The sequence below is a fragment of the Gouania willdenowi genome, chromosome 17, assembly GCF_900634775.1.
Source record: "Gouania willdenowi chromosome 17, fGouWil2.1, whole genome shotgun sequence".
NCBI classification, from domain to species: domain Eukaryota; kingdom Metazoa; phylum Chordata; class Actinopteri; order Blenniiformes; family Gobiesocidae; genus Gouania; species Gouania willdenowi.
Window position 1 is genome coordinate 12,147,284 of NC_041060.1, and position 24,010 is coordinate 12,171,293.

General features: G+C 35.4%; 2 protein-coding genes and 1 long non-coding RNA gene across 4 annotated transcripts in view; 1 reads left to right on the forward strand and 2 right to left on the reverse strand.

The window, feature by feature from the left end:
• Nucleotides 1-112: 112 nt before the first annotated feature.
• On the reverse strand, nucleotides 113-17,816 carry tmbim1a (transmembrane BAX inhibitor motif containing 1a). The gene is made up of 12 exons (XM_028472425.1): nucleotides 17,663-17,816; nucleotides 10,572-10,865; nucleotides 10,367-10,434; nucleotides 7,047-7,111; nucleotides 6,920-6,973; nucleotides 6,790-6,840; nucleotides 6,656-6,695; nucleotides 4,635-4,672; nucleotides 4,458-4,545; nucleotides 3,865-3,960; nucleotides 3,689-3,742; nucleotides 113-2,854 (listed from the first exon to the last, which is right to left on the reverse strand). Exons 2-12 carry the CDS (start codon nucleotides 10,858-10,860, stop codon nucleotides 2,705-2,707), a joined length of 993 nt encoding a protein of 330 aa, XP_028328226.1. The 5' UTR covers nucleotides 10,861-10,865; nucleotides 17,663-17,816; the 3' UTR covers nucleotides 113-2,704.
• Nucleotides 14,887-23,395, forward strand: LOC114479020 (uncharacterized). Its single transcript, XR_003675939.1, has 3 exons — nucleotides 14,887-15,018; nucleotides 18,067-18,076; nucleotides 23,386-23,395. It is a non-coding gene; the product is annotated as an uncharacterized LOC114479020 (long non-coding RNA).
• LOC114479017 (caspase-8-like) overlaps nucleotides 20,742-24,010 on the reverse strand; it is a 10,479-nt gene continuing 7,210 nt past the window's right edge. For both annotated transcript variants that reach the window (XM_028472423.1, XM_028472424.1), the window contains 3 exons: nucleotides 22,795-22,922; nucleotides 22,311-22,696; nucleotides 20,742-21,340 (listed from right to left, as the gene is read on the reverse strand). In XM_028472423.1, the coding sequence (XP_028328224.1) occupies nucleotides 21,190-21,340; nucleotides 22,311-22,696; nucleotides 22,795-22,922 (665 nt within the window). In that variant the 3' untranslated portion in view covers nucleotides 20,742-21,189. The remainder of the gene's footprint in view (nucleotides 21,341-22,310; nucleotides 22,697-22,794; nucleotides 22,923-24,010) is intronic.

A 24,010-nucleotide genomic window follows, 5' to 3' on the forward strand; every position in this document is an offset into this window, starting at 1 on the left:
GACTGAACCCGGGGCTTGGTTTTTCAAAAGTAATCAGCTCGGATTCTGGATAACAGATCAAATCTTGAAAATTTGTTTTTCAAAAGGAAAAAAGGATCAGATCACGTAATCCAATCTTGGTTCTGATCTGGATCAAACCATTAGTTTGAGTTTTTTTTTTTTTTTTTTTTAAACTTTTTAACAGGATTGAGATCACAAAACATCTGGATTAAACTGATCCCATCAGAAGGGTGAATTCAGTGTGGATTTCAGGCCGAAAAATGTAGTGAAACTTTAAAAGTATCAATTAATACTATATTTACATCAAGCAGTATAGCCTACAAGATATCTAATAATTCACAAGGTTGAAATTACATTTGTAGGCGACAACGTATTCAGCCTATCAGTTTAGGCCTACAGCAAACAGCTGTCAATATTGACCCCAAATAATATATTTAATTCTGTCACTCATCGATGTATACTCATAGGCCTGGGTAATATATCGAGATTTCTATTTTGGCGAAATAGAAAATTACAATATTGGCTATATCGATTTATATATTTTATTTTATCGCTTATTTTGTATTATAATAGTCATTTTTGGAGTCGCTGCATTCGCTACTTCTCAGAACAGCATGAAAAGTTAGACAGTTAGATGGATTACTGAGTGCATCTTCCACACTACAGAACTCACTCATACATGCTGTCCCTTATAGAAGAAAAAGGCAAAAGTGGCACAAATTGTGCAGCTGTTTGTTAATAAATCATGTGTTTGTGAGGCATCAGCAAATTTAACCTAGAATTGTCTTTTCTGGTCAGACTTTGAGTTATAAATGTCAATCTTATTGTTTTCTCGTTTTCAGAAAAAAATATGGATATGAATTTTGGTCCATATCACCCAGCTCTATATATTCATCACAATTTAAAAAATATTGTTTTGTTTTTAGATTATTTTTTAGCGTTGGATTAAACCTTGTGAAAAACTGGGCCCAGGATTTTACTTCCTATGCCGACACACTGTATGTGTTGGACCTACTTTCACATGTTTCTGAGCATTTCTTTTCCCGCTCTCCAGTAAAATCAGTCTGGAAAGCTCAGCACTAATGTACTAGAGCAGCAATATAGTCCGTTATATGAAGTAAAACATGCCTCCAAGTTACACTGACATCTGAAAAGGCACATAGTGGAAGATTACAGCATCATTATGAATTATTTAAGGTCATTAGTGAAGTTGAACTACAGACTCTAAGCTGCTAACAGAACCATTTGTCAGCTAATAACTTCAAAAATTTTCAAAGACACATTGAAATACGTTTAGTGCTGGCAAATCTCAGCACGGAACTCAATTGAAAGATATATGATTAATACATAAATCCCATCAATCTATTTTTTTTAGCACAATAAAATCTTTTTGTAACAATCAAAACAGACTTCGTCTTTTAACATTTCAACGTTTACCCACTTGTGATAAATGCAAAAACAGTGATGCCACACTTACTCGTATGCACAAGCTGTGCCCTCATCTGAACGCCACATGGCTATATATGCCCTACTACGGCCGTGCTTATATTTAATGCTGAATATTACAATGCCAGTTGCGTGGTTTAAGGGGGAGGGGCTCCTGGATGGGTCAGCCAGGTAATTTAATTACAGGCTTGGGTCAATTATAAATGTAATCATGTAATTGATAGTTAATTACAATTATGACCTAAGTATCATTGTATCTGATAAAAAATCTGTTACTTTTGCAATCAAAGTCAATTACAATTTACTTTGTAATTGTCATGAAATTCTATAAAAAATTTCAGTACCAAGGCATGAAAATGGAAAAATGTTGAATTCTTTTTCTGAGATAAGGCACAAAAATTTTTTTTTAGATTAAAAAAAAATCCAAAATAGAAAAAAACTTTTTTTCTGAGATAAGGCTATCATAAGAACTTAAAAACTACTTAAATGTGATGAGCAGCACACCTAAACTGGGGTGAAAATCCAGAAAGGCATGTTTGTTTTTCTGAGATAAAGCCATCATAACAATTAAGGCATAAAAACGTTTTATAGGATTATTTATGTATTTAAAATTGAACTTTAGTAATTGAGAACATAATTGTAATTGGAAAAAATGCTAGTCACTGTAATCATGATTCAGTTGTAATTGAACAATACGGAATTGTATAATGCAATTGACCCCAACCCTGCTAACGTGACATGTACTGTATCTGCCCTGTATTATTTAAAACTGTTTTCCACACTTTTCAAAATGCAACAAAATTAATAAGTATTTACAGAATGTATCATTTGCCTTTTTAACTACTGGTATTTGTTATCAAAATATGATCAAGATATACATTCACACTGGAACCACACTGATTTAAATTTTCCAAAGTTTACTTCGTTTTATGCTCCTACAGCTGCAATTGTAACCGCCTTCTATAGCTACACAGATTGAATGGATTTAGAAACTGATTGGATACAACAGCTGAGTGAAACCTCCATCTTTAAGTGTTATTTCATATTAACAAAAAATGTCATTCAGGACAGTCGGATAAATGTTACAAAATCAAGTGCAAATTTGTTGCATGGCAGTGACCCACTCACACACAGCCCTTTCACCTTTTTCCTTTTTTTTTTTAGCGTCTCTTGATTTCTGCTGAAGAAGAGATTGTAATAAGCACAAAATAATTATCATGTTGCTGCGCACCAACCCAATCTGTACCCTGGGCTTCATTTATTTGGTGGAAGCGCCGATAATTTGCAGCAGGAACAGGAAGATCTGGACGATGTCGACGTAGATGGAGAGCGCGGCGAACACGTATTCCTCCTCGCTGATGGAGTGCTTCCTGTTTCCGATCAGTAACTGCGTGTGATACGCCAAGAACTGCGAGAGGAAGAAAAAAGCAGATTTCAAAACAAGAAAGAGTGTGAGCACCAGGGTTGGGGTCAATTATAATTGTAATGGAGTTATTGATAATTAATTAAAATTATGGCGTAATTGTAACTGTAATTGAAACCATCTGCTGCAATCATAATTGACTGTAATTGTAATAGGCTTGGAAATTCTATAAAAACTACAAATGAATTAAACACAAAACTGGGGAACCATGTTAGAGTTCTATTGCTTACACATATGCAGTTAACATTAATATAAAGTTTTTTTCCCACTACATTTCATATCTTTCTTTTTTACATAAATTGAAATGAAGGGGTATACTGACAGAAAGAAGGCTCAGACGCCCACACTAAAGACATTAATACCAATATTTTCATGGACAAAGAAGCCTAACAAGGTCACCAAGAGATGAAAAACAAATTAGATGATGGATATTAATATTTTTTAGTGTATTTTACAGCTGATTTAAGACATGGGTCAAAACTAATCCGTTATCATAAGAGATGCTAACAGAAAGCTAACACAAGAAGAAGGTTAAGGTTTATGGGGCTATTTATTAAAAGCTCAGTAATTGTGATGAATTTAGTGATTGTTATTGGGGAAAAATGCAAGTCACCGTAATCATAGTTTAGTTGTAAATGAACATGGATAATTGAAGATGCAATTGTAAAAGAAAAATGTAATTGACCCCAACCCTGGTGAGGAGTGAAAGATAAATTAACAGACATCAAATCTGATTTTTATTTCTAAGTTAAGACAAAATTCTTAAAATCTTGACCTTTGCAGTGAAAATTTTACATCGTATAAATGACAAAAACTCACCAAAGTGAATACAATCGCTCCCAGAGCTGCATACAGCATGTGTAACCATGGGATCTGTAACACAAAGCAGCCATTAAGGATATGAGAAACCCTGGAAATACATTTAAAAACATAACAAAAACATGCTTCTTAATAAAAAATTAATAAAATAAATAAATAAATCAGCAATCACTCACATATTTAAAGGACAGCACAATGGCGGTAATGATGCCAACGACCAACATGACGATCCCGAGGATACAGAAAAGGCCCTGGCACTTAGTGAAGTCCACCTGAGGACAAATATGACAGGATAAAAGAACGATCAAAACACTGCTTAGGGCACGTGTCAAACTCGAGGCCCGGGGGCCAAATCCGGCCCCTCAGAGCATCAAATCCAATCCTGCAGGAGAAAGTGAAAACGACAGAGAAAACATAAATCATTGTGTAATTTACCAAATATTTCAGGCGTAAATTGTTGTTGAAAGAACTCTAAATTCTTCAAAAATCTTGCAATATTTCACAAATGATTCCACAAAATCTTCCCAAATTCAATAAAAATTTAAATAAATAAATCAAGTAACATTTAAGTATCTGTCACTTATTGCATAGATATTCTTGATGCTTCTGATTCATAACTGGAAGTTCAAACTAATGCACATTATTGTGGAAATTGGTGATTTTTCCTCCTAATACATGCGGCCCACTCGTAATCTAACTGGTCTATATTTGGCCCTTGAACTAAAATGAGTTTGACACCAGTGGCTTATGGTATTTAAAGGAGACTAACCTTCGTCTGGAAGCAGAAGACAGTGACGGCAATGCAGACGACAGCAGTGATTCCCAGGGCAAGGAACACAGCTTTGGTGTTATAGAAGCTAAAAAAACATACGCATTTATTACTGCCGAGATAGGATCAAAGCTCATATGTTTATTTAACGGATCAATATTTGTTTCTTTATATTACCTGGATATAGACCCCGTCATGTAGGAAAACGCCAGGGTCTAGTAAAGAAGATAAAAAAACAGCTGTAAGGGTGTAAAAAGCTGAACAATTATAACAAGGATAGATAAGGAAGTAGAAAGAAGCATCAGTGCAACCTGCAACATTAATTCAAACTATTTCCAAGTGGAAGCTTTAAAGAAGCAGTGATTTAGATTCCTCTTGTTCGTCAGACACTAATCAAATTTGCAGGATGTCCATTTTATTGCATTAGAGCTCGTTTTTTTCCCCTGAGGCCTTTATTGGATTTCTTCCAGAGGCAAATGGACTGAACAATGAAGCAGAAAGGAGAGGCATGACACTGTACTTACGCTTTCAGAAATGTAAAAGAACAATGCGCGGCACCCGTTTGCATAAAAAGGTGCTATGGTAATAATGTTTAGATCAGTGGTTCCCAAACTGGGGTAGGGGCACTTGAACACCTCTCAGGATAAACATGGAAACATTTGTCAGTTTATTTTTTAACATTATAAATTAAAAAAAAAATTTCTTTTTTTTTTTTACATGCACACTTTTTTCTCATCCATCAAAATTAATTTGTGGCACAAATCTTCAAAATACACTAAAAGGTGAAGTTCAAATTGTAAAATGAGCTAAACATCAGAAATTAATGAATAAAATTCAAGGTTAATGTTGGACGAGACACAGGAAAGAGTTTAGACGAGCCTGCAGACACAAATAAATCATGAATAACATGAGCTAAGGGGTACATGCGATAAGAAATAAAGGCTAAGGGGTACATGGGGGCAATAAAGTTTGGGAAACACTAATTTAGATTATTCTACCATTCAATAAAAAAATATATGTTCAATGTGTATCTTCTCAAATTTATGTGAATTACATTGCCTGAAATAACATTTAATAATAATAATATATATATATATATATATATATATATATACATACATACACCCGTCAATATGGAGTGAAATTTTTCTGTTAAATATGCTCAAGTATTTTATATGTGGTACCTATAGACAAAACAATCAACAAAATCTAGATTAAAAACTAGGAGAGTTTAAAAAGAGATTTCATTAAAAAGTGGAAAAAGTGTTTGTAGCTGAACAGCAGTTGTAAGAGAAGTGTATCAGAACCCTAACCCAACAAAACCATAGTTTACCAATGGACAACCACAGAATCCAAAGTGTGGGGACTCACTGGGATTAATGTTAGAGCTAAAAATAAACTAGAATCTAGAGGAGAACAAACAACCGATAGGTTGTTTTTCATTTTTTCCCCACATCGGGTCGTCACACCCAGCATCCTGCCTAGTTTTATTCATTTTGACCAGAGTCTCCAGTCCCTTTTGGTTGATTATGTTGCTACTTTGCATATCCTTTCATTAAATAAACCTGTACAATCTCCATTGGTTTGTCGTCCGAGCTACTGTTTTACATCCTTAGGGCCTCCAATTTTCTCCTTCAGAATTTCCCAAGTTCCATTTCTCCATCATTTTATACTGTTTCAGTGTATTCCATTTCATCATCTTTCCCTATTTAGATGGCTTTACTTGCCAATTGTTTCAGTGAAATATTGCGGGATTACATCGCAATCGAAGCTAGCCACACTGCTAGACCCTCAGTCATCCTTTTAACGGGAAAAATACCATAAAAATGTGTGATACCCAAGACATTATTTGTGAAACTGGTGAATCGCCCTCACATTGTGAACGAAACCTGCTGCCGTGACATGTCACCAGATGAAATGACCACCAGTTCAACTAGCACACCATCAGATAAACCCGTCTGAAAGCAGTCATAATAATCTGAATTGGGGGCTTGTCCAGGGTCACTTTTGGCGAGATTCTTCAACTGTCTCTTCTATAAGTGATCTTTATTTATGTATTTTTTTTAAGTTGTACACTTTTGGTTGACTGGCTTGTGCTTGTAGAACGGTAACTGCGCTACAGTAAATTTTATGTCACGGGGACCCGTGTGATTGTAGCTTTAGGCACAGAAAGAGTAGAGTCTCATGTTTAAACTTACAAAAATGCCCAGAAGAATGACATTCCATGGAAACTTTCTCCTGTAAACAGATAAATTAATGGATGGATGAACAACCAAATAAATAAATTTTTTAATTCATTTAATCATGGACATCCCGAAGATGCCAAACTTACCGAGGACCCTTACAGCAGACCAGGACAAGGTGTGTGACGATATACACAGCACTAGTGATAGAATACAATTACAGGCATTAAAAGTCAATAAATTCTTAAATATTGGAAGAAATATTAGGAAGAGTCTCACTATGAAGCCCAGTACACCCATTGGTTTTGCTGTACAAACAATCTTACGGGCCGGCTGTGGGAAACAGAGGGACGTTTAGAACATAGATGCACACACGGCCTAAAACCAATGCACACTCTATACTCACACAAACGTGAAGATTGCCACAACAGCTGTGGTGACGAGGAGCTGGGCGGCCAAAATCAGATAGACCTGAGATACAAACATGGGGTCACAGGGCGAGAATCAAACTCTTTTCTTTTACCTGAGAAGTCAAATTGAACCATCCATCTATTGACCAGACAGTAGGGCTGGGATCAATTACAGTTTTCAGTTACAATTACGTTTTCAATTACCCATGTTCAATTACAACTACGATGATTTTTTATCCTCAGAGTCAATTACAATTACGCTCTCAATTACAATTAATCACATGTACTGAGCCTGAAATAAATAACCTAATAAAAGTTAACCTCCCTCTTGCGTTAGCTTTCTGTTAGCATCTCTAATGATAACGGGTCCTAAATCAGCTGTAAAATACACTACCTTGATAGGTTTCCTTATCAATGAAATTATAGGTATTAATAGTTTTGTGTCAGTATACCCCTGTATTTCAATTTTATTTATTTTTTAAACGGTGAAATGTGGGGGAATTTGATATGAAACATATTTTAATAATTGGGAAATACATACCATGTGTGTAAAACTGTACATAGAACTGTAACATGCTTCCCTAGTTTAGCATTAAATTATAATTGACAATTTCTTATCAAATTTTCATGGCAATTACAATTACAAAGTCAATTATCTGAACTCAATTATCATTTCATTATGATTACGACAGCAACAGATTTTTAAAATTACAATTATAATTACAATTAAATATCATTTACGCATTACAATTATAATTGACCCCAACCCTGCCAGAAAGCAAATAAAACACAAAATCTAAGTTAGTCCCTAGTCTTAAATAATAAGAAATGCCCCCATATGCAACACGTATTCAGCAAATCAACTTAATTCACCACTTCTTGTTTGTGTTTTGAGCTAAACTACACCATCATGTCAAAATAAGAATTGTACTGTGGGCAGGTCTGACTTACACTTTAACATACAGTCAACTCTCTGCGGCTAAAGCTGTTTTTCAGACAGGCACTGTAATGTTTTGAATGTTTAAAGTCTTGGGACACACAATACAATACACAGACAGTGACATCATTTTGCCATTTACAGAAGGAAATGATAATGCTAGCCATGCCCCACGATGACAACAGATGTGAACGGTTCATCATCATCACAAATACAGGCAAAAGGTTGCAAAGGATCACTTAAGCTTTCCTGCACAAACCACGGCACACATTTGCATGCAGTAAACTTTGCTTTTGTAAAGTATAGGAAACATTTAACACGTTTGTTTGCGTTTGATTGCGGACATAAAGAAGTTATCAGCAACTTCAGAAAAGTATGTAACTTTTTAGAGCCGATTAGTTTCTGTTGCAAATTTTTACCTTTCGCCAAAAGATCTTGTTTGTTAAAGTTCAAGTATGAAAGAACAGGATGAGCTGATATGGATGGATATTCTCTTACAATAATAATAATAAAGTGCAGTCAAACTCTTTTTATTTGACAGTCTAGTAGAAAAACCTTTTTAGTTCATTCTCCAAAAATTTACATTGAATAAACATACAATATACATTAGGGATGTAACGAATCACTCAACTCCCGATACGATTCGATTCACGATACGATTCGGTCATTATTTTACAAAATGAGACTGTAGACAAATGATATAATATAAAATATTCCTTTATTTTTTTCGGGAAAATACTGTACTAATTTCCTTTTATTTTTTATTGCCAAAAGGATCCCTTGATAAACTATTCAAAACAATGCAATTGAAATAAATAAAGGAATAATACAAATGAAGAAGAAGCCTATTAATTTAAATTATGGTTCTATAGTAAACAATGCAAAACTGCATAATAGTTCCTTTTCTTTTTAAAAGTGCAACTTATATATGTTTTTTTTGCCTTAGCAATTGGACTTTAAAAAAAACAGTCATTGCACTGTACTTACGTCAGATATTTGTTTGGACCAGCAGAGGGCACTGGTAACCCAGTGGTCGGTTGGCATGCAGTTATTCTTGCAGTGAAGAAGATATGCTATGCGCTAGCAGACAGAGCTAATAGAAAAACGTGACTTTTACAGATATTCACGTAATATTACAGATATTCTTTTGGTGCTAAAGGGGTAAGGAATCATTTATGAATATGTTTAAGAGTAGAAAGCGGCCAGAAAGAGAGTAGTAGGAGATTACGCCCGCCGCCTCCACTTCTGGACAAGAGAAGAGATATATAGCGCCCTCTGCTATTTAAAAAAGTACTGCGATTCAATTTTCAGAGAATTGATATGAACCGTGATATCTATGAATCGATTTTTAATTGCCTTACAATTAATTGTTACATCCCTAATAGACATATGTGTCAAACTCAAAGACATTATAAAGACTATTTATGTGTGTGTTTCCAACAGCTATTTTTGAAAAACTAAATTTGGTTAGTTGAATTTAAAAAAAAAAAAAAAAAAGTGGGTCACGCTTTAATACAAAATGTGGGTCCCAGGGTGAGACCAATTGAGAACCTCTACTTTAAAGCATCCAATTCGGCCCACAGGACGAAGGAAAAAATGACAACGCTACAATATTTGCAGGGGCTGACAGTTTTCCCATGCTTATATCACATGATGGCAGTCATTCCTTAAGTTTAAGTACACTCTAAAACCATTTTTTCCTGCTGAATACATATATTGTTATGTATAAAGCAATGTAGTTTATTGATCCTCGCCCCACTCTTCACATTTTAGTTAAAGTATTTAAATTTAGTGTTTTTAGTTGTAAAATGTCAGAGTGACTGCCTTCTATGGATTGAACACCAGCTATTGCAATTTAATTTTGCTATTGGCTGACATTAGATCCATGATACATTTTTAGATCAGTGACATCACTAATCGTCACTGTTGCCCTGCCCCTCCTATAAAAGATTGGAGGAGGGACTAGCTTCCTCCTCTCACAGCCCTCAGTGAGCATTGATTGACAGCTCCATCCACAACTGTGCAGCGCTGTGGGGGCGGGGCTGCTGTGACTGGACATGTCTTAACTACTCTTAGAACAACGCCCATAATCAAGGCATTTTTTTTAATTTCCCCCTAGTGGCAGGTCAGAAAAACCTTGGGGTGTAAGTGAAGATCCTGCAGAGACTGACATCTGTAACCTATAACTTGGATATTGTTGGTGCCTTACATACTTTACACCATTTATATGTGGAGGTGTAAACTAGGGCACAATAATGCTGAAATTACTGGTTTTATTGCCTAAAATCTGCTGTTCTTTTGACCTCAAACTGCTTCGTATTTGGCCCCTGAACTAAAAAGAGTTCGACTCCCCTGATATCAAGAAAATAAATTGTTCACCTTTCTGATGAAGGCATGCCGAACACTCAGGCTGTCCCAATTACTGCCAGCTGCTGCAAACTCGTCACCTGTAACACCAGCAGACTTACAAGTGATCACAAGCAAGAAAATAAACAACAACAACAACCCTCAGAACAAGCATTTCACAGAGCTTTACAAATCTAGTCCTTCGTTTCAAGTCTTTACTTTGTCAGGGCTGTCTTACCAGAGCTCAGGACGTCTGATGGTATTGTGGGTGGGATGACAGGAGGCATTGGAGGAGGGGTGGGGTAGCCTGCGCCCGGATGCCCACCAGGGTACGGCTGTCCTGGGTACGGGCCAGGAGGAGCATAGCCGGCGGGTTGGCCAGGGTAAGGAGCGGAGGGCTGGCCTGGCTGACCTCCACCATAGGAAGGAAAGCCATACGCTGGAGGGGGTGGATAGTTCCCCCCCTGAGGGGTGTATAATGGGCTGTGGGAGTCATCATACCCTGGAGGGTAGTCTGACCTGGACATGATTTCTGAAAGGAAAGCGGTAGATACAGTCCATCATTGTTAAGGTGTCAGAACTTTTGTATGTGCATGTATGAAAAGAGCAGTTCAAATGAAGCTTTACGTCGATCTGATCAGCCAATATTTTGCATTCTATGCAATCAATGTGATCGGCTGTAATGTCCTAATTCGCCGATCCGATCAATGACGTCATTGTCGTGATCAAACTTTCTGTAGATGCTCCCATTGCATTGTTTTATCATTATTTATACCGAAGAGTTGTTTGCTTTACATAACACGGCTTTATTTCACTCACATTTGTGCACAAAGATGAAAACTTATGAGTGAACAGCACAAATGTCTTTCGGTTGGAGCGAAGCGGCTGAGCGCCGGACTTCTACCCCAGTCTACTGGTTTGTGTGTGTGTGTGTTAGAGCTGGGTGATTTTGCCGAAAAAAAAAATTTGAGTTTTGAATAACACTTTATTGCTGTGATTGTCCTCAAGAGTTCAAATGCAAAGAACAATCCCAAAATATAAAGTAAATGAGGCTCTGTCATTCAACTATTAAAAGCTTTAACCCAGGTTTAAGCAAAAGTGCAACAGCAACTTCACAGTAGCTTAAATTTTCTGATTAAGAAATCAGATAACGACATATTTTATAACATATAATATTACAATTAAAAAAAAAAAAAAAAAAAACTCTTTCCTTAGCATCTCAGCATAGTGCGAATAAAAAATTCAACATGCCTGTGGCACACATATAGCCTACTCAAAGGGTAAACACATGTGAAGAAAGAGGGGGCTGGCTCACATCGCGGACAGAACGCGAAAAAGTCCGATAAACTGTGGTGGGGAAAATATATATATATATATATATATTTTAAACTTGAATTTGCAATGTAAAAATCATTTTTATCTACAAATTCGATAAATCGATTTTTTGCCCAGCCCAAGTGTGGGTGTGTTTTTATGTGTGCGCTTGTTTTGTTTATTCAGCCTGAGCATGTTAAAAGAGCTGCGAGCTCCCATTTACTTTCGCTTTCATATCAGAGACTTCTGTCTGTTTCAGGGCGGTTTTGACACAGAAGTGCTCATGTGCGTGGGCCCCACCTCCACTGTGCACATGTGAATACGGATCAGGGCCGGGCCATTATATAGGCAATATATGCAAATGCTAAGGGTGCCATACAGCCAGGGGGGCGATTAGATTTTGGGGATGATAATGATATGAATCAATATCCTGAATTGAACATTTAGGCGACAATGCAATATGGGGAATGTTCATTCACTGGTTTGATGTAGAGGTCGACGGATATGGGATTTTCAAAAGCCGATGCAGATACCGATTTAAAAAATAAAAATAAATAAATATTCAGTCGATGGCCGATATCTAAAGCCATTTTGGAAGCCTATATACTTTTTTTTAAAGCACATTGATTATTAAAGACAATTGAAACACTCATATGATATAAATGTATATATTAGAAATTAAATTAAATACAACCAAGTAAAACAAATATCCTTATCCTATTAAGGATATTTGATCAGGCACTATTATATTATATCCTTATTCTATTTTATAATTTATTTGTAAGCCTATTGGCTTCTACCTCTCCCATGCACATGCTATTATTATTATTTTTTTTTTTGTTGTTGTATATTCATACATCCAAATGGATGATTTTTTTTATGTTTTCTTTTTAAGAATTAAATAAATAAATAAATAAATAAATAAATAAATAAATAAATAAATTATTGAGAAAAGTCCATATATCTTATCGAGTTTGATGACCATGGATTGTTTTTCTTTAACGAGTGGCCTGGAACTGCTTTAACAAGTCCACTTTGGCCGCAGTAAAAAAAATCATTAGGTTAATATCCGTCTAATTTTGGACAATTGATTCAATTGCTGCAAATGTGATTCCTTCAAATTTTAATGTAGTAAAAATAAATGTCTCAACATTTGTGAGCTCCTGGAAGTAAGTAGCATCGTAAAGCTGCATTGTGGTGTAAATTATTTAATAGTGTGCAGCAGTTAATTTCCAAGAAACACCAAAATAACTATTTATTGTTGATCATTCAGTGTCTGTATTTTTCCACTCATATTATTAATCTATTGGCTTTTTTTTTTTTTAATAGTAGTTTATGTCAAACTCTTCCTATGATACAGTAAATGTTGTCTACATTTGCCTAAACTAATACACATTAATGAACATAAGCAGCTATAATATCAAGTGGACCTAAATTTGCATTCTTTAAAGGAAAAACTTTATTGGCCCAAGGTTTTACATTTCCACACGTACGACACTGAAACATTTCCAAAGGTGTGATATCGATATCAGCACAGATTATTACTTATTCATTAGAGCGGAATGTTAGAAACGGCTTGATGAAGTGATAATACTCAAAGAGAGAACTACTATCAGCAAACAAACCCTTAATATATATTTAAAAAAAGAAGACAAAATGAACAATCAGCAACAGTAGCTGTGAGAAAAACTGACCCATTTATTGTTAACCAATGGGTTTCATGCAGAATATTCTACAGTTGAATAAATAATTTAAAAATATAATTAAGAGCCTAAAAAATTGTAAATACCCTCAATAAATCCAATAAAAACTCGAAATAGCTATCATTTCAAAGTAAAAAATAACCACAAGTTTAACAGAAACATCAGCATATTCTACAGCTGAATAAAACACAAATAAGAAATAACTTGCAAGACCATGAAAAGTTAAATAAATCTAATAAAAACAAATTATGAATCAGAGCACTTATATTAGAAATTTAATAATAATAATCATTTTTATGCCAGTATATTTTTTAGACTAATATTCAAAATAATACAAGAGGTAAAGCATCAGAAACATGAGTCCATCATCATCATCATAAACCTCACTAGTATTCTTCTGCTGTGTCAATTCTTGTGTTTTAGAAAACTAAACTACTTTCTGAGGGACGTTCAGGGGAATACACACAGTTCAGGAATTCACAAGCTGTTCCACCATTACATCACATCGTAAGCACTAAGCAACAACTGGACACAACATCGTCAGTGGAAAAAAAGACATCCTTAAAAAATCAGTGAGTGAATAAGCAAGGGCTGAACCTCTAAGCTAGTGGGACATGAACACACAACACATCCAACAGCGTATGAACAGTTGGTTCTTTTTTTCCACTCTTTAATGATCTTCTTTCTCCTTCTCACAATGTATTTATATTTTATGTCGACCCTGTTTGCTCTTTTTTCTTTAAATGCTGATGGAAACCCTAATTTTCCTGAGGAAGCCCCCCCAATAGATAAATAAAGTGCTATCTATCTATCTATCTATCTATCTATCTATCTATCTATCTGTCTGTCTGTCTGTCTGTCTGTCTGTCTGTCTGTCTGTCTACCTATCAGCAGTAGAAATGGGCAACTGGCAGAATGGGGGCCACATGCGACCTTGGTCTTATTTTGTGTAGGCCCAAAAGTAGCTGCACAAAACAACTCAAAGAACGCTCAAAATGATGGAGAAAAACAGAAGGAAATGACTGAACAAATAGACAAAAGAGATACAAACTGAAAGTAAAATATAACAATTAAAAAAAATAAAAAAAAGTGAAGTATAACAAATGATACCAAAAACACACAGAATGACAGAAAATTATACAAAATAACAACATAACACTACAAAAACACAAAATGACAACAGAAACACATAAAATGACGACAAAAACACATAACTTGAGAAGAAAAAAGAAAAAAACTCCAAACAACAGTAAAAACTAGGGATAGACCAATATGGATTTTTTAGGGCCGATGCCATTATCAATTTTTTTCCCATCAGCCTTAGCCGATGACCAATACGGACTGCCGATTTTCTTGAGCCAATATTTTGAGCCGATACTACTTTTGCTCCCTTGACTTATATGATAAAAATTACACAATGATGAAAACAAATGGTACGAGTCTTAATTTTTAAAAAAGGAACATGTATTTAAATTAACAAAGGTGAGGTAAAAATATTTAACAAATATTAAAAACAGGTGATGTAGAACAAGGAAAAATTATTTCTGCTCTCTGTAAATAATAAGGATCGGTGAACGCAGCAGCGTCCATCGGCCGATGCTGATACACGTAAATAAATGCAAAAATCGGCCGATAATATCGGCAGGCCGATGTATCGGTCTATCACTAGTAAAAACACACACAATGACACAGAAAAATACACAAAACAACAACAAAAACGCAAAACTTGAGAAAAAAGACTCCAAACAACAGTAAAAACACACAATATGATACAGAAAAATACAGAAAACGACAACAAAAACACAAAACTTGAGAAAAAAAACTCCAAACAACAGTAAAAACACACAAAATGACAGAAAAGCACACAAAACGACAACAAAAACACATAAATTGAGAACAAAAAAACTCCAAACAACAGTAAAAACACACAATATGATACAGAAAAATACACAAAACAACAACAAAAACACAATATGAGAGACAAATGAGAGTAAAAAAAAAAAAACAGAAAAAACTAAAGTTGACAAAAACGACAAAGATAAAGTTAAGAAGATTGTACCTTAGTTTAGATTCTAAATGCTGACGTCAGTCGTCATAACGTGGATCAGAGAATCACATTTTTGTGCCTCCCTCCCTGTAAGAAACGTGGCCCATCTCTGATTTACACCATTATGATCTCAGTGAGTTTTCTATAACACATGGTTACACATGATGCTCTATTCAATCTTATGTCATTCTGAAGTAACTGCAGGAGGTCAAACCACTGATCCTAGCAATCAAAGTATCTGTCAGGGTATGAAGGCGATGTCATGTGAGCAAAGAACCAGTTAGACGGGGATTATAATTTTAGCACTAATGTTTAGACTACCTGAGGTTTTGATTCTACTTCTTCTGTTAATTAACAACATACACCCACACAGTGACTTTTTCCATTTTACACAGCGTCCTACCTAGTGTCATGAAACTAAACAAATCCAACGTAATTGTTTGAAAAAAAAAAATAGTGATATGTGATTTAAATTCTATTTGTTTTCTTTAGCAAATTTGAGTGTATTTTTTGCAGATTGTCCATATGCTGGACTTTGACCTCTGAAAAATACAATTACAATGATTAACTTTTCCACCTGTTAGTTGATGGGCTATAATAGACCACCCGTAGGAAAAAATGCAAACACGTTTACAGGTTAGAGCAGTTTTTTTTTTTGAACTCTGACCCCATTTTAATATCAATTTTGATCATGTTTGTTATTATACTGTAAAACAAATAGAATAGCCAAGATAAGCTACAAATTGTGGCAGCTCAGATATTTTTATACTGCATTTTATTTAAACTAGATTCATATTTAACAAAGTTAAAGTATAGAAGTTGATGATAAAAAAAAGTGTGTTGTTTTAATTTGAAAAAGAAACGTAATCAATACATTTCAAAAATGTATTTTTAATGAGTAATTTGTTTTTGTATCAATTACTAGACGTCTCAGGCGACCCCATTTAAATTCCAGGGGACCCCAAGTTTGAAAATCACTGGGTTAGAGCCAGATTGGTAGAAGAACCAACCTGTGACAGTAATGGTTGAGAGCATCCCAATACAAAAAAATAAATAAATAAAAAAAACATCATCTAAATAAATAAAAATTTGATTGGTTTTGGCCAAATTTTAAACAAATTTCATAGATGCATTTTAACTTATATGTTATTAACCAACTGTGTTACCTCTGGGGCTAAATATTAAATTAATAAATAACTCCAGCAAGTTCATTTTGTCTTCTTTTTTAAAAAAAAAAAATATGTTAAGGTTTTGTTTATTCAGACAAGGTTTATTAAGAAAGAACTAACAAAGACACATGAAAGCCATCAGAAAATGCTTTGATGCTTTCCTTATGAGCAAACTCGTAGGGATACATCAAAGCAATCACATCTGAGGAAGACTGGCAGATGACAATCGAAACATGTCAGGAGATAAAATATCCTGGAAAACCTTGTCGGAATTAACAAAACTTTAACAATTAAAATGAATAAATATTTAGATTTTTCAAGCTTATTAATGTTTGGAAAAAATTGGATAAATATACATATATTTAAAAAAAAAAAAAAAAAAACCCATCAAGTCTGTTTGTGTGTTGTGATCAGAAATTCTATATTTAAGAAGCTTTGTAAAACTAGAAAAAAAAAAAAAAAAAAAGATCATTTATTGACATTTTTGAGATGATATTTCTCATCTGATCCAGATTGAACAGGTGGGGCTTGGCTTACATCCCTGGTCCACTATGACCAGAGCCTGAATAATGAAAAGTTAACCTACTGTTCACTTTAGTATCAATAATAGAATAAAATATGTACAACTGGTAACCATTAAGTCACATATTAAGTGTTTCTGTTTCCTGAAACCCTAAAGAACCAGGATATGGCTTTACTGTGTGTGTTTACTGATATCAGGGCTTTATTTTGAACCATTATGATTAAAAGAGGAAATACGAACATAGATAAAATACTAGATGACCCAAATATAGACGTACAGGAAACAGAACGAGCCGTAGTGGAGGGCTGCGGTTCCAGCACATACAGTGAACATGTCTTAAAAATAAACAACTTACGACATTTTTTATTAGCGTCTGAGCAACATGTTAGTTTTTAGTGAAATAAAAACTGTTGTAAAATGTGGGCTGACACGTCCACGGAGCGGTACTACTGCCCCCACTCCACCCAGTTTCACCAACAAACAAAACGCGCTTTCATTAAAAGGTGAGGAGTGGTCAGTGAACGCACCATCTACAAAACACATAAAAAATACTCCAACCAAAGCGTTTCTTACCGAACTATGAGGAGTCAGAGGCTGGTGTTTAGTCCCAGTGGAGCTGAAGAGAAGCCCAGTGTGTGTGTGTGCTGGTCCCAGTGAACAGGTTTCCTAAGCGGCAGTAAAAAAAAAGAAAAAAGGCTTTTCCTGGCACAGGGACGAGTAGGGTGGAGTCCACTGGAATCTGACAGACGCACACGCGCGAGGACGCACTGCTGACTCATGACCAACAGACACGCCCCAAACAACAAGATAAACACACACAGACTAGAGCAGTGTTTCTCAAATGGGGGTACGTGTACCCATAGGGGTACGGGTGGCACAGCAGGGGGTACTTGAGAGAGAGAGAGAGAGAGAGAGAGAGAGAGAGAGAGAGAGAGAGAGAGAGAGAGAGAGAGAGAGAGAGAGAGAGAGAGAGAGAGAGAGAGAGGTGTGTGTGTACATTGATATACATAACTTTTTCCCCTTTTATAACATTTATAACTTAATTGTAAATTTAGTTCTACATACAGTATATATCCTGTGAAGTGAAATCCTATTTTATTATTTCATTTTAATCTTATTGTTTTGCACAAATGTAGCTATTTTATAACATTTAATCTTTTTGTGTGTACATGGTTCTCATACTTGCTTTTGCAATGTAAACCTGTTTTCTCAATGAAGCTGTTTTGAATTGAATTTAATTGAGAGACTGCCAATGCACGCATGAATATATACATATGTGTTTGTGTACATGTACTGTATATATATATATATGTGTGTGTGTGTGTGCGTGTACTTGTACAACCAAACGCATGTGTATATTAATATATGTAAAATTCTGTACATAACCTCCCCTTTTTTAACTTAATTGTAAATTGTGTTCATATAGTGAAAGCCTATCTTATTATTTTAATCTTATTGTTTTGTACAAATTTTACAACACTTAATCTTTTCACGTGTACATGGTTCTCACACTTGCTTTGGCAATGTAAACCTGTTTGTCTCATGCCAATAAAGCTGTTTTGAATTGAGAGCGAGAGAGAGAGAGACAGAGAGGAACATTACCAAATAAAGTGTCAGTCTGTCAGTGATGTGCCGTCAGGGTAGGCAAGGGTAGGCAGTGCCTACCCAAGGGTGAATTGATATTTTGATTATTTGTTTTAATTATAATATAATTATAAATTATTTATTTTTCCATTTCCAATAGCCTACAGTACCTATAAGTTTGAAAGTGTCCGCATTTTGTGCTTTTCATAGCCCAAATGACTAAACAGCGCTATTTCCTGGAACAGCTGCCGTCTCATTCCGCTGTAAGGCAGGATGAGGCCACGCCCCCTCCCAAAAGCACATTGCTGCTCTGCCTCTGTTCTCATAACATGTTTTTTTATGTGTTTGCACATACGCAGTCAGTTCCCCAAGTTGAAAACCATTTACGTCCAATGGCAGCTCTCTATGCTGCCTTTGGACGTAACTGTGCTATGCTAAGTGCTATACTTAAGTTCACAGTGCATTAGTGAATTGATCCCATGTGACTGCTGCTGCTATGTTCTCTAGCTAGAGACGATAGAGAAACTTTTTTTTGAGGAAAAACGACAGCTTTTAAAAGATGGGACACCAACACCTGAGCTAATAGACCTTCAGAAAAAGTAAGGTCAGAAAATGTTTCGTACATTTCACAGTGAATGGTACAAAAGGAAGGATTGGCTTTGTGGATGAGCCTCACTGAGGCTGTTCTGGGTTGCTGTCATTTTCTCCGTGTTTCTAACACAAACAACAGATGTGCTGCCGTGTCATGAGATAAATCTTGTTGGGAGAGTATGGCGGCTATATTGAATTATTGTTTATGTTTCTTTAATGGTGTTTTACAATGTTGATTTTGTTAGATTGCTAAATACTTGTTCATGTGGATCTTGTTGGGTTTTTTCTTTCTTATTATGAATTTTATACTTTGATAAGCGCATTGAGATGACTTTGTTATAAATTTCTTTATACAAATAAAGTTTAGTTGAATTGAATTGAATTAACACTTGCCAGCAGAAACATATGAAATTGTCATTGGTGCTCTCGATTTGCAACGTGCCTACCCAACCCTAGTAGTCACGGCACGTCACTGGTCTTGGTCTCACCCCAGGCGTGAGAATGAGACGCTAGAAACTATTGAAATAAATCTATCCAGGAGCCAATAAATCAGTGTTTTTCAACCTTCTGGTCGGGACCCTATGTGAGGTCGCCTGATATTTCTGCAAAATTAAAATAGATTTTTTTTCAATTCAATTCAACTTTATTTGTATAGCGCAAATTACAACAAAGTCATCTCAATGCGCTTATCAAAATATAAAATTCATAATAAGAGAGAAAAAAACCCAACAAGATCCACATGAACAAGCATTTAGCGACAGTGGGAAGAAACAACTCCCTGAAGAGATCTCCAGCGGAACCAGATTCAAGTTTTTACATTTTACAATTATTCTTTTTTTTTTTTTTTTTTAAATATTATTAAAACAACACATACTTCTGTACTTTCACTTTGTGAATATATTTTAACTTAAATGCAGTTTTAAAAAAAAGTATCTGATCTCAAACATGATCAAAAACTAATTCTAGAAAAATTAAGTCTTTGGGGTCAGCAGAAATTCTTGAAGTCAAAATGTGGGGCACAATCCAGAAAAGCTTTGGACCCATTGCACTAAATACTGTTTCTTTCCACTTATTTACAAAATTAGATTATTTTAAATGTGTCATCACTTGTTCATTCCATCGCTATGCTCTATAATTGTTTTTAAATAGTTTTCTAAGCAAAATGTTGTAGTCGGACAAAGGGATTACTTGGATTCATAAAAAAAGTAAAAGGGGGTACTTGAGCATAAAAAGTTTGAGAACCACTGGACTAGAGTATGGGGGACCAAACTTGACAAAACTATAATAATAATAAACAAATAACAAAATAAATGTGAAAAATATCTTGTCTCCAGCATGCGGACTAGATCTAGTCTCTGGATTGTACAAAGCAGTTGTAAAATAAGTTTGGTTGTCCAAAAAACCTTTCAATTCAATCCTCCTTAATCATAGCATTACATTGTCACAGATTTGTTTATAAAAAAGAGAAGACAAAAAATTGTCAGGGGATAATTTAATAAATTCTTTCTTATTCTTGGCAGCGCTACTTTGGAATTCACAGTGTGTACAGTTTAGTTTAATAACACCTTTCTCTTTTCTTTTAACATACTGCTGGCTGTGCTGCTCTACACCAAGACTTTTCATACCAACATTAGAGACGGACCTTTACGTGCATTATAATTTAGTATACATATCATATCTGCCTTGCGCTTACATTCTTGGTTTTGCAGAATAAGAAAAGACCAAAGTACAAAGTGGTTACTTCAAAAAGCAGCCATTACTTTTGATTGTGAACTCCCAGATTTGCAAATCAATTCCAAAACATTTCATGTGAAAACATCCAATCAAAGTAAAAATGACCTAAATAAACATTTCTTTCTTTTTTTTTTTTAAACATAATTCAAACTTGTCACACACAAATACTAATATTTCATACATTTCAATAATTAATTCATGTTTTCCTTCACAAATGTGAGGACCAGCTTCTTGGTAAGAGTATATTTAGGCTGGGGCATTTGTTTCTGTCCCATGTAGTTTCCTTTGCTGACCTCTTTGTTCACACGCGTCAGGATGGAGAGAATGTCATCAGGCTCCGTGCTGCAAAAAATAAATAATAATAAAAATAAAGTAACAAGGTAGATGTTGCCTTAAAAATTTGTTTTCTTTATAGCCCAGTTGTGACGCCAAATTTTACCTTCAGCACAACCAAATTGGCTTCAACTGGGAAATATATAAAGATTGAAGATATATCAAGTTTTGTATTTTAGCGATAGAGAAAATGACAATATTGCCTATATTGAGATATATCTTCTTTTTAAACAAATATCATACAAGTATTTGATATTATTCTTAAAGTACAGTCAAACAGTGTCCTTCACTTTTTTTTTTCCATATTTCTGAGATATACATTTTATAGCTTGTTTTGTATTAAAATAGTCGTTTTAGGTGTCGCTGCTTTCGTTACTCACACGTGCTGTCCCTTATTGGAGAAAAAGCCAAAAGTGGCCCATATTGTGCAGCTGTTTGTTAATAAATGCTCCTGTGTGTCATTTTGCATCAGCAAATTTAACCCAGAATTGTCTTCCTTCATTGAGTTAAAAATATCAAGATTTATATCGTATATCGCCATTTAAAGAAAAAATATTGATAAAGGTTTGCTTGCCCTTCCTTACGGAGGGCTGGTGATGGTCACAACTAAGCAATAAAATAAATGTATTATTTCATTTTTTTGCAAAGATAAAACATGTATCACCATTGTGTTTTTTTGTTGTTTAAAAAAAAAAAGTATATTTTTAAGAAGCAAAAACAGATCTACAACATGGTACAAGCTCAATTATTCAAAGGCTATAAGCTGGAGTTTTTTTTTTAAGAACTTATATGAAGTCTGTAGGTGACGAGTTGGTCCCATGTCATATTTACGGCATGAACTACCACCTATTACTTCTCATCAATTCCTATTTTTTGGGAATCTCCTGAATCCAAGAGTCACCACAGTGATCTCTGTAACTACTGTGTCCTGTGAGACGTCTGTACCTTTCTTTATCAAAAAAAACAAAACAAATCATACCTTTCTGCAGATTTCTCCAGCATCTCACAAAGCTTCTGGATGTAGATGGATCCCGTGACCACATGACGAAATGACTTGCATTCCTCCACAGTGGCCATGCCTATCAAGAAGTCTGCATCTGATGGTACAGTCTCCCCATAAACAGGACCGGAATCTTCTTCCAGCTGGGTCTGCACTTTCTCCTGTGCCGGCTTCGGAGGACAAGGCAACGCTCCTTTCTGGAACTCCTTTCCCTGACACGCTTGGATGAAAAAAAGCTTGGGCTTTCCAGTCAACGTCGGCGCTTGAATGCCTGTGAAGGGCAGCGTCAGCTCTTTCAGGGACACTTTTTTCTCGTCTGTTCCAAAAACACATCCCTGATCTCCGTGAGAAAGCACACAGACCACCTATGGATGAATACAGATCAGATTAATTTAACTAATAACTCTGTCATTACATGAACGTAATTGAAGAAATAAGTTTGAAACTGTGCTGTTGCTCTCACCAAAGCATCTTCATTTATAAAGTTCCTTTGACCAAGCGTGTTAACTTCCTCCCGCATCGCTTGTGCAGTCAAGTCTCTGTGTAGGACCACTTTAAATCCAAACTTGGTAAACAGAGCCTCCAGAGTCTCTGGGCACATGGAAGTAGAAGCCAATGAACCTTTTATCAAATACTCAGTGATTATTACAAACTCAGTCGCTTTAATTGATTCTAGATACTCTTGGGCCTGTAATACAAAGCTGGATTTCCTCTTATTGTGCTAACTTCACTTATTTATTCCATGTGTGGTATACTACCACGCTGGCTAACTTCTTACCGGATTAAATCACCATGGTAACTTAGGCTGAACACCGAACCTGGTCAAGACCAGGTCATAAAGTGGATAAGATCTGAGCGAGTATAAAAGTCCTACTTCCTGACCAATCAGTTCTCTTGAAAAATGACCTGCCCATTGTTAGAAGATCCTGATTGGTGCAGATCTGACAGCTGCATTTAGGAAAGAAAGACTATTAATGGATAAAACAATCCTTTAATTTACCGATGACATCCTTTAGGAAAGATATAGATTAACATCTGATGGACTGATCTACAGTCAGCTGATGAAGCCTGTGTTGGGCACTTTCCGTATTTTGGACTGATTAACTCATTCATTCTTTTATTATTTCATACATACGCTATAGTGACGCTGGCAGTCTCAGCAGGAACATACTACAGTGAAACAATGCGCCCACATCCCAGTGTGTGTGTGATTAATTGAGGAGGACTACCTGAATAGAAACACGTCTTTGCTGTAATAAAGTGAAACTGGCTGATCAGAACACTGTACGTTCATCATCCCATGGATTAATATTGTATAATCTCATGCTTTTATGCATTCACAGTGTCAGCAGTTTCCTGCCTGCATTCCTTTCTTCCTGCTTTTTCTGCAGCAACAGTGTTGTTTTTGTTCTGAAATGTGGATTTTAATTCTTCATATTTTTAAAGAATTATTCCTCAAGAGTGACATCAATTGCTCTACACAGTTTTTCCATGACTCTGATTGGAGCATGTAGCTTGGCAGAAATCACCTTGCTTAAATTAACATATTTATATCCTGCTTCGTATGACAGAGACTTTCTGACAGAGAATGTTTGTAGGTGAAGCCTATTAATGGAGAGATATTCTATATACTGGATATACATATCCAACTTCGTAGTACAGGCCCCTTGAGTTAATAA

Excerpts from the sequence above, each read along its gene's own strand:
- tmbim1a (XM_028472425.1), bottom strand. The coding sequence starts at position 10,860 with ATGTCCAGGTCAGACTACCCTCCAGGGTATGATGACTCCCACAGCCCA. Across the intron at positions 4,546-4,634 it reads ATGACGGGGTCTATATCCAG|CTTCTATAACACCAAAGCTG; the intron begins GTAATATAAAGA and ends ATGTTTTTTTAG. Across the intron at positions 2,855-3,688 it reads GAGCGATTGTATTCACTTTG|TTCTTGGCGTATCACACGCA; the intron begins GTGAGTTTTTGT and ends TTCCTCTCGCAG.